This window comes from Notothenia rossii (genome assembly GCF_949606895.1).
Source record: "Notothenia rossii genome assembly, chromosome: 7".
Taxonomy (NCBI): domain Eukaryota; kingdom Metazoa; phylum Chordata; class Actinopteri; order Perciformes; family Nototheniidae; genus Notothenia; species Notothenia rossii.
This window is the reverse complement of record NC_136905.1, coordinates 20,168,186-20,182,777: the sequence shown is the minus strand read 5'-3', so window position 1 is coordinate 20,182,777 and position 14,592 is coordinate 20,168,186. Positions and strand designations below refer to the sequence as shown.

General features: G+C 39.8%; 1 protein-coding gene across 1 annotated transcript; it reads left to right on the top strand.

Annotated features, from left to right (window-relative positions):
* The first annotated feature begins 637 nt into the window (after nucleotides 1-637).
* On the top strand, nucleotides 638-13,182 carry hibadhb (3-hydroxyisobutyrate dehydrogenase b). The gene is made up of 8 exons (XM_079640568.1): nucleotides 638-784; nucleotides 1,633-1,793; nucleotides 1,879-1,988; nucleotides 2,079-2,200; nucleotides 10,292-10,425; nucleotides 10,583-10,659; nucleotides 11,733-11,889; nucleotides 12,453-13,182. Exons 1-8 carry the CDS (start codon nucleotides 715-717, stop codon nucleotides 12,630-12,632), a joined length of 1,011 nt encoding a protein of 336 aa, XP_079496694.1. The 5' UTR covers nucleotides 638-714; the 3' UTR covers nucleotides 12,633-13,182.
* The last annotated feature ends 1,410 nt before the right edge of the window (nucleotides 13,183-14,592 follow it).

The following is a 14,592-nucleotide window of genomic DNA, read 5'->3' as shown; positions in this document are numbered from 1 at the left end:
TATTTGTATTATTATTATTATTATTATTATTATTATTACATTGCAGTTTATACTACATATTAAAACCTCATACTATACCCGTACAATCAGATTTACTAAGTTAATAAGTTATTTTCTTTCAACATATACACTGAATTATATGTATATTATTCATACAGACAATGCAAAGTATCATTACTTTTCACAATATAATATTTTTATTATTATACAATATTAATCATATTATGCAACTTTACTTCCTAACTGGTCACTTTAACATTATAACTTTGTCTATAATTGCTATGGTAAAGTTGTATAGTTTCTATTCCTGTATGTATTTTTACCTATTCTATCTGTACTCATTTCTGTTGTCGTGCTGCTCCAACATCTGAATGTTTGCTCTGCAATTCAACTAAGGCTTATCCTCTATTTCTTTATTTGCATATTCCATTTGAACTTCCTCGTGACATAAGTTGAATTTGGCATTACTAAATGTCCCTGGAACAAGAATGATATTAACCAGAAAGTCCTATGAACTATTGTCGTTTACATTTTGAATGCATAGTGTTAAAGACATGTAACACATCTGTAAACTAAAGTCTCAGACCCTCCCCATCAGTTTATTGGCTGAATTAAGGAAGCCGTGTTGCGCTGATCTCATTTGTGATTGGTCGTAAGCAGCGTCATTAATGTACGTGTTATTACGTCAAACGTAAGGTCAAAAGGAAAATAAGCATGGCCGCTGTGTTGAGAGGATCTCGGTTCCTAGTTGGGAGGTGTAGCAAGCATGTTGACTTTGCATTCGGTAAGGAGAACAAACTTACACCGTGTACCCATTATGCACGTCTCTATTCTCATGAACACACTACTTTGCTTGAAATGTTTGAGTTCATTCGCTACTCTGTGTTTAGCTGCTGCTGCAGCCGTCAGTTCACCTTACTTGTGATTGGTGAAGGAGCTTTTCTGTTAAAAAATAAGTATTGTTTTCGTGCCTCAGCTACGTGCTAACCGCGAAAGCTCTCTAATGCAATATTAGAGAGCTGCCTAAGTCAGGACAATTGTCGGCATATTCTCTGGTGACCTGTCTGTATTTCAAGCCACATTATGTAATGTCAGTCCTTGTGGACTCTTTGGGAGAAAGTTGAAGGTGGCCCTGTGTAGCCACTTTAAGAATGAGCGGCACAATCGAAACATCACATTGTTTTTACTTAAAGATATAAAAAAATTCCATATCCTTGCCCTTATCATTTACACAACACCGCATCTATTGTTTAAAGATGAAGTAACATGTGTGATTGAACAAAATGTGGTGAAACAATCACAGAATATACATGCTTGCCTTTTTGAAAAAGGTTCTGTTATCAAATAACAAAGTAAATATTGAAAGGGCTTGGTGCCATTAGATTAGATGACTTTGGCACTCGAGGGTAATGCAATGGAAATACATTCCTTACATTTAAACATTACATCTAAACAAGGTTTTTTCATTCCTTGGATTGGAGAATTGTTTTTTACTTTTAATTATTAACAAACTCAAACATACAGTTGTGACATTTTTGACTAATGGTAAAGCAGGCAAGAATTGCATGTTCTTCATTCATGTAACAATGATTCTGTGTCTTATCATTGATTCATTTGAAAATTATCTTCTAGTCTCTGCAAGGTCAATGGCCTCAAAAACTCCGGTGGGGTTTGTTGGTCTGGGAAATATGGGAAACCCAATGGCAAAGAACCTACTAAACCACGGATACCCGGTTATTGCTACCGATGTGTTCCCGGAGTCCTGCAAGGAACTGCAAGAGCTGGGTGCACAGGTGAATGCTCTCAAACTGACTTAATTTGTATACAGTCTTCACATTTTTGCTATCTTCTAACTTTGGGATTTTTTTGGTTTCTCAGATTGTGGATAATCCTGGTGAGGTAGCAGACAAGGCTGACCGTATTATTACCATGCTCCCCTCTAGTCCCAATGTCATAGATGTATACACTGGACCCAATGGCATTCTTAAGTAGGTCACACGTTGGTTTTCTCTTTCAATATGTACATCATTACCTTTAACACTTATGTCAGGCTCTAACTCATTAACTTTCTTCAACAGAAAGGTAAAGAAAGGCTCCCTACTGATCGACTCCAGCACCATCGACCCGTCTGTTTCAAAAGAGATGGCTGCTGCTGCTGAGAAGATGGGTGCAGTTTTTATGGATGCACCTGTATCAGGAGGTAAAATGTACATTTATGATCACGATATATGCATAATAATAACAATTTCACTGTCTAATTTTGAAATGCATACACATGGTTGTCTAGGTTCTGCAAAAATAACTCTTCACAAAGACTATAATGTTTAGTTCTGGTTCAAACATTATTAATAGGTGTTGATTCAGCTTGATTTTCATTTTGTAGGCTAGAGCTATGGTCTATGTTGTGTCATACTGGGAGGTTTCTAATATTATATATAATATGTTAGCCCTCACTGATAGAAACACTTAAGAACGGAGGCTTTCGATAAACTAGCAACTAAGCTTATGATTTAATTATTTTGAGAACATAAAATAATAATTATTAAATCAATCTGCAATTGTATATGTTCATGCTGCAACTAGCAATTGTGTTCACTCTCAACATATCAACCATATTTTCCTTGATTAATCTGGTAGACTACAGGATATCAGCAAATGGCAAAACTGTTGCTTTGCAAACTCCCAGTGCCATGAAATCGTTTTTTATTCATTAGGGCTGCAATTACATTTTTAATTTTTCAGATTAATCCAATAATGTTTGTTCAATCAAATCTGAAATAGAATAATGTATATTGCAGTATGTCAAAGTCTACGGTAATATCTTGTTTTATCAGCCAAAAACATAAAGACATTCAGTAATGCGATATAAAACATAGAAAAGCTGAAAATCCCATATTTGGGAGGCTGAAAACAACTGCAATTTGTATTAGTCAATTAACTATTAGTAACTAGGGATGCTCCGGTCGCCAATTTTGGGGCCGATCGCTGGAATCGGTATCGGCCGATACCGATCGCCGATCCGATCGAGTGGGCGGGGCCTATGGGGATCTTCCATTTAAAGTGATGTTTACAACTCAGTTAATGGGGCTCATTCACTGGCACTTCCACAAACAACAACCAACATAATTATTACATTCAAATTAAGTACATTATTCAAGTTTACATTAACTTTGGATAATAACACGGGAGAAATGAGCAGAAGCACTCTTTTTCTCTCTCTCTCTCTCTCTCTCTCTCTCTCTCTCGACAGCCTGTCAGTATCGTCTCATGCAGCTCACTGATCCAGGAATGAGCGACCCGACAGTGAAGAATAAACATGTATAACTAGTTTAGCTTGTTCCAGAGGGAGATAAAATGGCTAAGTGTGTTAGGTCTAACTCTTGTGTGTTTCGCTCCACTCACCGGTCCGTCACAGCGGGCGGAGCTGCAGGGTTTCTGCTTCACACACGTTGCAAACCGCTATGTTATTGTCATTTTCGGACACCTTAAAATACTGCCAGACTGGTGAAGCCATTTTGGCGAGCTTGTTTTGCCGCGCACTGACAAAAGTGTCATGTATTTTACGTCATGCGATTGGCATTTTTTTAGAGAGCACCGATCGATCGGCAGAGAGTGAGTATCGCCCGATCTCGATCGGAGCCTCCCTACTAGTAACAGTACTATCTGTCACATAAAAAGATATTCAAAGATATTTAGTAACTATTATGGAAGTCTTAGAACCAGAAAATATTCAGATATAAGAAGCTAGAACAAGGGAATGTTTGTAATTTCTATTGCAAAAGTTAAACTAAAATGTATCAATTATCAAAAAAGTTGCAATTAGTTTCATGGATCAAATATTTATTTTTGCTCTGAATTACTAGAAAGGTAGACTCAACAATCCACCTTGAGTGTTCATGAGGTCTGATCTGTATTACAGTGTATGTATTGTATGTGTCAAATGCAGGGACGTGCACAGACATTTGGAGGGGCTATTGCTCTAAACTGGAAAAAGGGCCTCCCCCCTCCCCCCAACTTAACTAATTTGAACAGTAACTCACATCATCATCTCAAAACAAAATAAGCTAAGGCAACTACTTGCATTCAGTGACTTGATTTTTAAAATGAAAACCAGGGACATTTTTTGTTTTTTAGCTGTAACCTACCCCAGCCATACCCTGGCGCTGCCACTGGTGAGATGTATGGGGCGGGCCATTCTGCACATGCGTTAAATGCGTTAAATATTTTAACGCGATAATCTTGACAGCATTAATAAATACCTTAAATAAACTCACTAATTAATGAAACCAGTTCATTCATGGTCATACTGTGGAATGAGTTCACACTGAAACGAGTTCTTCATTGAAAATGTTGCGGGTAATTACATGTAGGAAGAAGGAGAAGAAGTAGTAGAAGAAGAATGAAGCTGGTGTGTTTCCCGCAGCGAGACACGACAATACTAATTGTGGGCTTATCATGTCAAGGTTGTATTTTCCTGGTCGAATGCACTTATTGTAAGTCGCTTTGGATAAAAGCGTCAGCTAAATGTAATGTAATGTTGATTCGACCACAACAGAAAAAAGGAAAAACGGGCCGTTGCCCGGGCAACAATAGCCCGTACCTGTGCACGTCCCTGGTCAAATGCATGTATGAAAGACGTATGCTTTTGCAGAAACGTATTCATATGAAACATATAATTTTCCAACTGCCTAATGTTAATTCAAGTTTAACTTTAACAAGACATCAGTGTTTCAACATTTCTTTTGTTATGGTGGCAAATCCACAAAGAGCAGCACCAGCCTTTATACAAAGGAGGAGGGGGAGGGGCAGCTTCTGCCCGCACAAATGTTCCCGCAGTAATGTGTGTGTGCTCCCTGGCCTTCTTGGGGGTCCAGACAGAAATACAGTTTGTTTGAACTTGGCCTAGTCAACGTCAAGACGGCCACTTTCTTTGAATACATTTTGGTCCATTTTATAGCCCGGCCTTAAAGATTAGTAATGATTGATATGCTTCCTTCCTGTGGTAGTGCACATGGATTAAAGTTGTCCAGATATCCGCCTTGAACTTGTGTGTGTGGTGCCGGCAGCTTAACTGGTGCCAACCAAAGTGTATGTCATACTTTAATATATCGCGCCAATCACCTAAATTAAACTTTTTGAACATCTCCAGTGGTCAAAGAAATCAAAACAAAATACAGTGGCATGGAAGTGACCGTTTAATCCAGTGTGGTTAAAGTTTAAACATTAAAGCACACATGGTGGTGGGGACATAATTAAGTCAGCATGCGTCTGGTACTCGTTTCTTCGTGTGAAAAAATGTAAAGACTAGATGAGAAAAGGGCCATCTTTTTTTTTTTTTTTCTCAAACTGGAACGATTGTTCTACTAAAGGCTAAAGAGAGTCGTTAACCGGTGGTACAGAAAATAAATATGTATTGAAATGTGGTATTTGGCAATTTCCTGGAAAAGGATTGTATTTGGGGACATGGGAAATAAACACAAAATGTTTGTAGTATGTTTGACTAAATGGCATGTCTGTGAGATATTTTGTGAATTTCAAAATGTCTCTTTTCAACTAAATACTGAAGTGGCACTTCTTCACTTTCAGGTGTTTTGTGCTGTGAGGGTATGTTGTATTTTTGTTTAGAGAGAAGGGAGTATAGTTAAATAATTCCTGGTATAATAATACTAGTACAATAATAACTTAAACAATATGAAGTACATTTGTTAATTGCTACATTAGTAAGAAAGTAACTATTCAACGTCAACTTTTATTTTTAGATGTTTAATCTCACTTTATGGAGTCATACACTATCAGCGTTCAGTCTCGTGCAGATTTTCAGTAACTGTCTTTTACATTTTCCAACACCACTTGTCTGTGAGTAGCAGAAAAATAACTTATCAGAAATCTGTTTTTGGCATTTATACATGGTTTGAAAATTGCACTTTTTCTCAATAAATGTATTAAGCATGAATTCTATTCTGCAAGCACTTTAGTGTTTCAGCTGCTCTGTTGTGACTCCCACCTGTCCGCAGCAGCTCAGTCAGTCTGTATTCTAGTCAGGACACAGTGCTGCTGGCAGACTGCTCATGAGGACTGGGGGAGGGGAAAGCCTTAACACCCATCTTGGCTTCTGTCCATTGGCTTCCTGTAACCTTAGGATTAATTATAAGACTATGTTGGTTTATTTCTTGCCACCCATGTGGCTTGCACCTGGTTATTGTACATGAATACGCTTTTAATCAGCATCAAATGTAAACATATATACTTTGTATTGAACACAGTTTGTTATATTATACATTTGATGTTGCATTCAGGTAAACATTGAATAAAAAACGTAGTATTGTGCAATGGTGAATCCAGAAACTGCCTTTGGTAAATCTGAGCAAGGCTTTGGCTTTGAAATGCCCGTCTCGACCAGGCATGGGTGATCATTCCACCGAAATATTTTTTAATTAATGCTTTGACAAGTCTGCAGACAGACGGCAGGCGAAAATCTTTTTAAAATGCATGTTTTCTAAATGGAGATCGGCTTAGCTAACGCAGTGCAGTATATGCTCCGACCGTCCACACTCACAACAACGGCCTATGCAGACATAAATAAACCAGCGACTGTATTCGCCATGACACAGACAGGTGGTTTGTACTTGTTTAACTTTTGTCTAGTTTCTGAACAGATATGAGGAGCTGTGAGCTTGAGTGCTAACAGCTAACGGCTGATGCAGCGCCATATAGATAGAAATGGTAAAAATGTATCTAATCTGAATTTTGAAGGATTCCTTCCCATCCCCCCCCCCCTCTAAATATATCAATAAACATTAGGATGTGATGCTCCTGACTACCATAGAGGTTTAAGAAGATAATATTTGTTTTAAAGAATTCAAAGCAATAAACAGGCTCTTTAACCAAGGCAATGTTAGCCTAACATGTGTTAACATGTAAGATAGCTTTTCACACTATGTATATTTTTCTACTTTTTGTAATGCTATTTTATTTCTATTTAAGATTTTTACTTATTCGATTGTTCAATTATAGTCTTTTAACGGTCTAATGTACAATGCCTTGTCTTTTGCTGCTGCAGCGTAAACATTTCCCCAATTGGTATCAATAAAGTACTTCTTATTTTATCTTAATCCTCAAATATTAGCAAATGTTACTTTTTTTAAAAAAAACATTGATGTAACTACATACACATATCGACATGTTGTATAAATATTGCAAATCAAAACCTATATTGAGCACTAATTACCAAAAATTGCATTTCTATCCTGGTACAGAGAGAATGCATTCAAATCGTGATTCAAATGGCCCGCCACGAACTTCTGGGGAACTATTGAGTCTCCCTGAACCACGTGACGATCAAGCATTTTGGACCTCCGTTGTCGCAACTCTTCTCTCTATATGGCGCTGGGCTGATGTGGTTTTTCTATGGTTCCCCTACACTGCGTTACTATAGTTACTGCCCCAGCTAAACCCCTAGATTCCACCGGGTCCGTCTGCGGCGCGTTACGGCTGTGCCGCGGTGCTCACGGCGATCGCGGCCACTCTAGTCAATGGGTGCTATTCCACTACACGCGGCGCGTTACGGCTCAGAAGCGCCTCGGCGCAGGGCTCCTCTAAAATTAGGATGAATCCTATTTTTGGCGCGGCGCAGCCGTAAGGTCGGGCAGGAAGTGGAATGGTCAGAGCATATACACTGGGGCAAAAAAGTATTTTAGTCAGCCACCAATTGTGAAAGTTCTCCCACTTAAAAAGATGAGAGAGGCGTGTAATTTTCATCCTAGGTATACCTCAAGTATGAGAGACAAAATGAGGAAAAAAAATCCAGAAAATAACATTGTCCGATATTTAAAGGATTTATTTGCAAATTATGGTGGAAAATAAGTATTTGGTCACCTACAAACAAACAAGATTTCTGGCTCTCACAGACCTGTAACTTCTTCTTTAAGAGCCTCCTCTATCCTCCACTTGTTAACTGTATTACTGGCACCTGTTTGAACTCGTTATCAGTATAAAAGACACCTGTCCACAACCTCAAACAGTCACACTCCAAACTCCACTATGGCCAAGACCAAAGAGCTGTCAAAGGACACCAGAAACAAAATTGTAGACCTGCACCAGGTTGGGAAGACTGAATCTGCGATAGGTAAGCAGCTTGGTGTGAAGAAATCAACTGTGGGAGCAATTATTAGAAAAGGGAAGACATACAAGACTACTGATAATCTCCCTCGATCTGGGGCTCCATGCAAGATCTCACCCCGTGGGGTCAAAATAATCAAAAGAACGGTGCGCAAAAATCCCAGAACCACACGGGGGGACCTAGTCAATGAGCTGCAGAGAGCTGGGACCAAAGTAACAAAGGCTACCATCAGTAACACACGACGCCGCCAGGGACTAAAATCCTGCAGTGCCAGACGTGTCCCCCTGCTTAAGCCAGTACATGTCCAGGCCCGTATGAAGTTTGCTAGAGAGCATTTAGATGATCCAGAAGAGGATTGGGAGAATGTCATATGGTCAGATGAAACCAAAATATAACTTTTTGTTAAAAACTCAACTAGACGTGTTTGGAGGAGAAAGAATGCTGAGTTGCATCCAAAGAACACCATACCTACTGTGAAACATGGGGGGGGAAACATCATGCTTTGGGGCTGTTTTTCTGCAAAGGGACCAGGACCACTGATCCGTGTAAAGGAAAGAATGAATGGGGCCATGTATCGTGAGATTTTGAGTGACAACCTCCTTCCATCAGCAAGGGCATTGAAGATGAAACGTGGCTGGGTCTTTCAGCATGACAATGATCCCAAACACACCGCCCGGGCAACGAAGGAGTGGCTTCGTAAGAGGCATTTCAAGGTCCTGGAGTGACCTAGCCAGTCTCCAGATCTCAACCCCATAGAAAATCTTTGGAGGGAGTTGAAAGTCCGTGTTGCCCAGCGACAGCCCCAAAACATCACTGCTCTAGAGGAGATCTGCATGGAGGAATGGGCCAAAATACCAGCAACAGTGTGTGAAAACCTTGTGAAGACTTACAGAAAACGTTTGACCTCTGTCATTGCCAACAAAGGGTATATAACAAAGTATTGAGATGAACTTTTGTTATTGACTAAATACTTATTTTCCACCATCATTTGCAAATAAATTCTTTAAAAATCAGACAATGTGATTTTCTGGATTTTTTTTTTTTTTTTTTTTTTTTTTTTTTTTTTTTTTTTTCTCATTTTGTCTCACATAGTTGAGGTATACCTAGGATGAAAATGACAGGCCTCTCTCATCTTTTAAAGTGGGAGAACTTGCACAATTGGTGGCTGACTAAATACTTTTCTGCCCCACTCTATAGCATATATAGGCTATGATATATACACACACACAAACTAATTTTGCAGACCCTATCCCTCCGTAGTCTTTCAAGTAGGAGGAGAAATGCCAGCGTTCTCCTCCGGTTTACAGGCACTGTAAGTTATATATATATATATAGAATTTATGATGATGGATGCTTTTTTTTACCACTAAAATACAGCAACACATCTTTGATTCATGTCGTTTATAACTGGAATATTACAATTATTATTAACTTTGTCTGTACAAAGTAGCCTGTCCAGAAAATATAGACTAATGCTAATAATAGTATTAATAATTGTAAATGGCCATTGTTCACACCACCAGTTTGTTTTACTGTAAACTTGGAGGAAGCCAGCAGCGCAGGCTGCGCAGAGTGCAGACTGCTGGACTCTGCGAATAATCGATTAATATCTGCCAGGGCTGTCCGATTTTCGAATTTGATCATGGTCAGTTTCTGGCATCCCTAGTCCCTACTGTACATGTGTTTATTTAAAATCATTCATAAAAATGGTGGCAGCATTAGTTCAGGCTGTAAGGACTAAGCTTGGGAACTGGAGTGTTGTACTAGCTGCCAGTTCATCTCTTGGTTAACTGAGGTGACCCTTGAGCAAGGCATCTAACCCCTACATAGCTCAAGTGCTGTAAATAAAACCCCTGCCCAATGCATCCTTATAGTAGGATTCGTTCAAATGCAAAGTGTAAATTGAGTGCGTGTGTGATACTGGGTACAACCAAAGTTGATGCAACCTATATCCTCCATTTAAAACAAAATAAATAAAAAAGTATGGTAGGTGCTATTCCAGCAACTTTGAGAAAGCTGTTTGATAAACGGTACTTACTTTCTCTCATTTTAATGCTTTCAATTAACCAATGCATTCCAACTAAGGACACTTTGAGAGAATCCCTATTTAATAACCATCTCTGCATGTGTGCACTTGGTTCATTGTATCTAAGCACAACTTTGCCTTCCTAGGTGTGGGGGCTGCCAGTTCGGGAAAACTGACTTTTATGGTTGGAGGAGCAGAGGAGGAATTCACTGCAGCCAAAGAGCTGCTCACCTGCATGGGAGCTAATGTGGTGTACTGCGGCCAGGTTGGAACCGGACAGGTGGGTCATATACTGAATGTTACTGGTGTATAGAGAGTAGTTTGAGTTTTTGTAGGCTTTTGCCAATTGAATAAATCAAACATTTGAGTCATAAAATACAATTAATTACAGTGATGTTCAAGTATGTGAGCTTTAACATACTGTTATTTCATTACAGGCTGCTAAAATCTGTAACAACATGCTTCTGGCCATTGGAATGATTGGGACTTCAGAGACGATGAACTTGGGAATCAGGTGAACTCTTGGTTACAAATAAAATAAATCATATACATTCATTTTAAATAATGCTGTCAAAATTATCGCGTTAACGGCGGTAATTAATTTTTTGAATTAATTGTGTTAAAATATTTAACGCATTTAACGCATGTGCAGAATGACCCGCCTCATACATCCCACCAGTGGCAGCGCCAGGGTATGGCTGGGGTAGGCTACACCCATACCAAGAAATGGCTTAGCCCCACCATGAAAAATGATGTTAAAGTAAGCAAAATAAAGTCCGCCAACTCGCGCCGAGAATTGCACAGAGAGTAGTTAGTAAGATTGATTTCAGTAGCCACTTGTCTGGAAATACCGAAGACCAGAAACGGTTTTGAAAACTTTTGTCACGTAGTGATTGTCTCCTCAATAGAACATCTTTGATAATGTCTTCTGGCCAATCAGAATCAAGATAACGGCGTGGTGTTGTTGCAGGAAATCCCGACGGAAAATACTTTTGCTGTAGTACAGGGGTGCACATAACTGGTACGCAGGTTATGTGCGTAATCTGAAATGCGTACCAACGTACTTGTGAAGCTTTTCCAGAAGGCGGTTAGATCACCGGATGACAGTCGGTCTCCGTGTGCACAGACAGGGCTGCTGTTAACGTCGGTCTGTACAACGGAATTGTGCCAAAACTACGCCAACTGGCTGCGGAGGGAGACTCCCCCCCCCCCTTCACTGGAGAACTGCGCTAAAACAGCTAATCACAACGTTCACACTCTGTGGTCACGAATGATTGATAGGTGTGTGGGCTGTCTTTCATTTTGACACACAGAAAAATGTTATAATAAACATACATACTGTATGTTAAATGGATATATCCGCCATCTTTCATTTATCTTTCCATTCCCACAACAATGTACATAAAGAAATGGCATATTTTGGACATAGTTCGAATGGTGATTAATCATGATTAATTAATTTTTTTAAGCTGTGATTAATCTGATTAAAAAATGTAATCGTTTGACAGCCCTAATTTTAAATCATTACTGTACATGCAGAAGCAACAAACTGTGTGCTAGTAACATGGAATTTGCCTTCCCTCACAGACTTGGGCTTGATCCTAAACTGTTGGCTAAGATCCTGAACATGAGTTCAGGGCGTTGCTGGTCCAGTGACACCTATAACCCCGTGCCTGGAGTCATGGAGGGGGTCCCGTCTGGGAATAACTACCAGGGAGGCTTCGGCACCCAGCTGATGGCTAAGGTCAGTTTAACGACACATCGCCCTATACTGCGCTACTTTCCTGACACTGCAAATACATTTAAGATTAGTGTTACCATGACATTTCATCTTAAGGTTTTTACATCACAAATATCAAGCAATACATTATATGTATGCCTTAATAAGTGTATTGCTATTTTTAATTTGTGTAGAGAAACTGTTTATCTCTATAAGCCCTTATAATTTCAGAACAAAAATATACACAAATGCATTCATAATTTGTAAAACAAACATTTTTCTCATTCATGACTCTCTATGAATGAAACCGGGTTAGAATAAGTCTGTCAGGAAGTAATTTCTGTGCCATATGCCGTGCATGTGACAGGGATTTAAGGGAGGCTGTTAAAAAAACAAAGCTCTATCCTAGGTCAAACCACTTGAAATGATGCAGTGAACTGCTCACAGCCCTCCTAAAAGTGAATCAAGCCCATTTTATCACAACATAGAGAAATATTCTCTGTGGTGTATGGACTGTGGTTTTGGGTTTAGAGTTTAATTTTCAGCTCCGTTGGTTCTTCTAATGTATGTTTTCTTTTCTTTCTCAGGATCTAGGCCTTGCACAGAACACAGCCACCAACACGAAGACGCCTGTTCCTCTCGGCTCCTTAGCCCATCAGATGTATCGTATGATGTGCGCACGTGGTTATGCCAATAAAGATTTCTCCTCTGTATTCCAGTTCCTGCGTGAGGAGGAGGAGGAGGAGGGCCAGGGCCAGGGCCAGTAATGTCAGCCTCCCCCCCCCGTCCGTCCGGCCTGGCCCTGCACAGGACTAACATAGCGTAGTGAGGGTGCATTTCGCCCCGAGGACTTTCTCGTTCAAAGTTGTGAGAGAAATGAAGCAAAGAGAGCTCCAACACAGCAGATCATGTGATAACTTCTCTCCTCTTGAAAATCATGTTTCCTATGTGATCTATTTTTTTTTCTAATATACTACACTCCTTTCAGTTTTAGAAGCAAGTCAACTGTCATTTATACAGAGGACCCAAAACATAGCAGACTGTCGAGCAGCGGCAGCTCTGCAGATCTTTCTCTTAATGCACAGACTCCCCTGGGAACCTGAGTGTGACGAATAAAAACTCATAGCTCTGTCAACGTTAAACTTCTGCATCCCGGTTTAGTCATCTTGTATTTAACAATTGTTCGTGATCATTTCTTCATGTTGAGGTTTTTGTTTTTTTGGGGCGTTTCTGCTCTTGACATTGGAAATGATACTTTGGGGTAAGAGTGTTATATTATATCCTGTTAGAAAATAAAGGCAAATTGTGATGTCTTAACCTTTTAAATGTCATTCATGTTATGATTGCTGGATTGGATGTTAAATTGAACTGAAATATTAGCAGATTATTGTATAACACCTGGAAGCAGCACATTTTTTCAGTAATTGCTGATTTGTTGTAGAAATGCCATACATTGTAGTTTTGTTTGAACTGCAAAGGGAGTAGCTTTTCATGAACACGGCTTCAATGACTGAATATATCCAGTCCATAAACTTGCATGCAAATGCAGCTAAACCTCAGACACAGAGGAAGAAGGATAGCCTACTAATTCTGACCAATGGCATGGCCATCTAAATTCTGAATGTTTTCTTTGAGATCATGCACTTCAGTGTTTCCTCAGTTTCTCTGAGCATAAGTGAGTTTAAAGCTCCCAAATATTCTGGTTTGAGTAGTGTCCCACGGATTCAGTAGTCATGACAAAAGGCGAACAGCGGTTGGCTGCGGGCAGATGCAGCGGCGGGATGCGTATCGCTGGGCCGAAAAACACGCTGCCAAAACTGTGAGTATTGTTCCACACTAAAAGGAAGCAACCACTTTTGAACTTCGTATTTAATTATCCAGCACACACATCTCTCAAATGAAGATTTGAATAGACAGGATTCCAAAGCTTTGAAAAGAAGTCGTGACCGAGTGTTGCACGATGCAGCCAGCATGAGTGATTTTGGGATGTGGACCGCATTTCTATCCCCACTTAGACCAGACCAGGAGCGCGGCATGTTTCTGATCTAGTTCGCCAAGAGCCACTGAGGGGCCAAGGTGCCATAGGTCATGCGATCACAAGACAAACCCATAAAAAGTCCATTAAGCACTGTATGTTAAGAGCTGTGTTGTCATCTGCTTGATAGGTACAGCAAACAGCACACATTCGTCTCGGGCCTCCAGCAGATTGTGACACACACACACACAGCCTGACATCATCTGCTGCTGTGCGCGCGTCATTCCTCGTGATTAGCGTATAGCCTCTTTAACGCAAATAAGCGTTGCATTTAGTCAATGTGTGTTTCTACACATTCGATTGACAGATTTGGACTATGTGCATTTTGGTGCCTGTGATAGCATGGCGTTTTACACTACAGTCGCCAACATACATCAGGAAAAGGATGCTTGCATTCAGTCGAAAAGTAAACACTAGACAAAATACGGGTGTTGTGTCTTACCGCTGATTACTTTTTGTACTAGCTTGTCCTTAATTCATATTCGCGTCTGCAACGAAGCAGCGTTTTTTCATTCACATTTTGCATTCGAAGTTAAATGTAGACTATTGGAAAATCCGTGGGGCTATAAAGCCTACTGGGTTTGTGCGATATTGCAAAAATAAATTTAAATATTGCGTTTTATAAAACTGTTGACTAATGGAAACTGTGCAGCCTTTGTCAACATACAATAAGCAACAAACATTGCATAGTT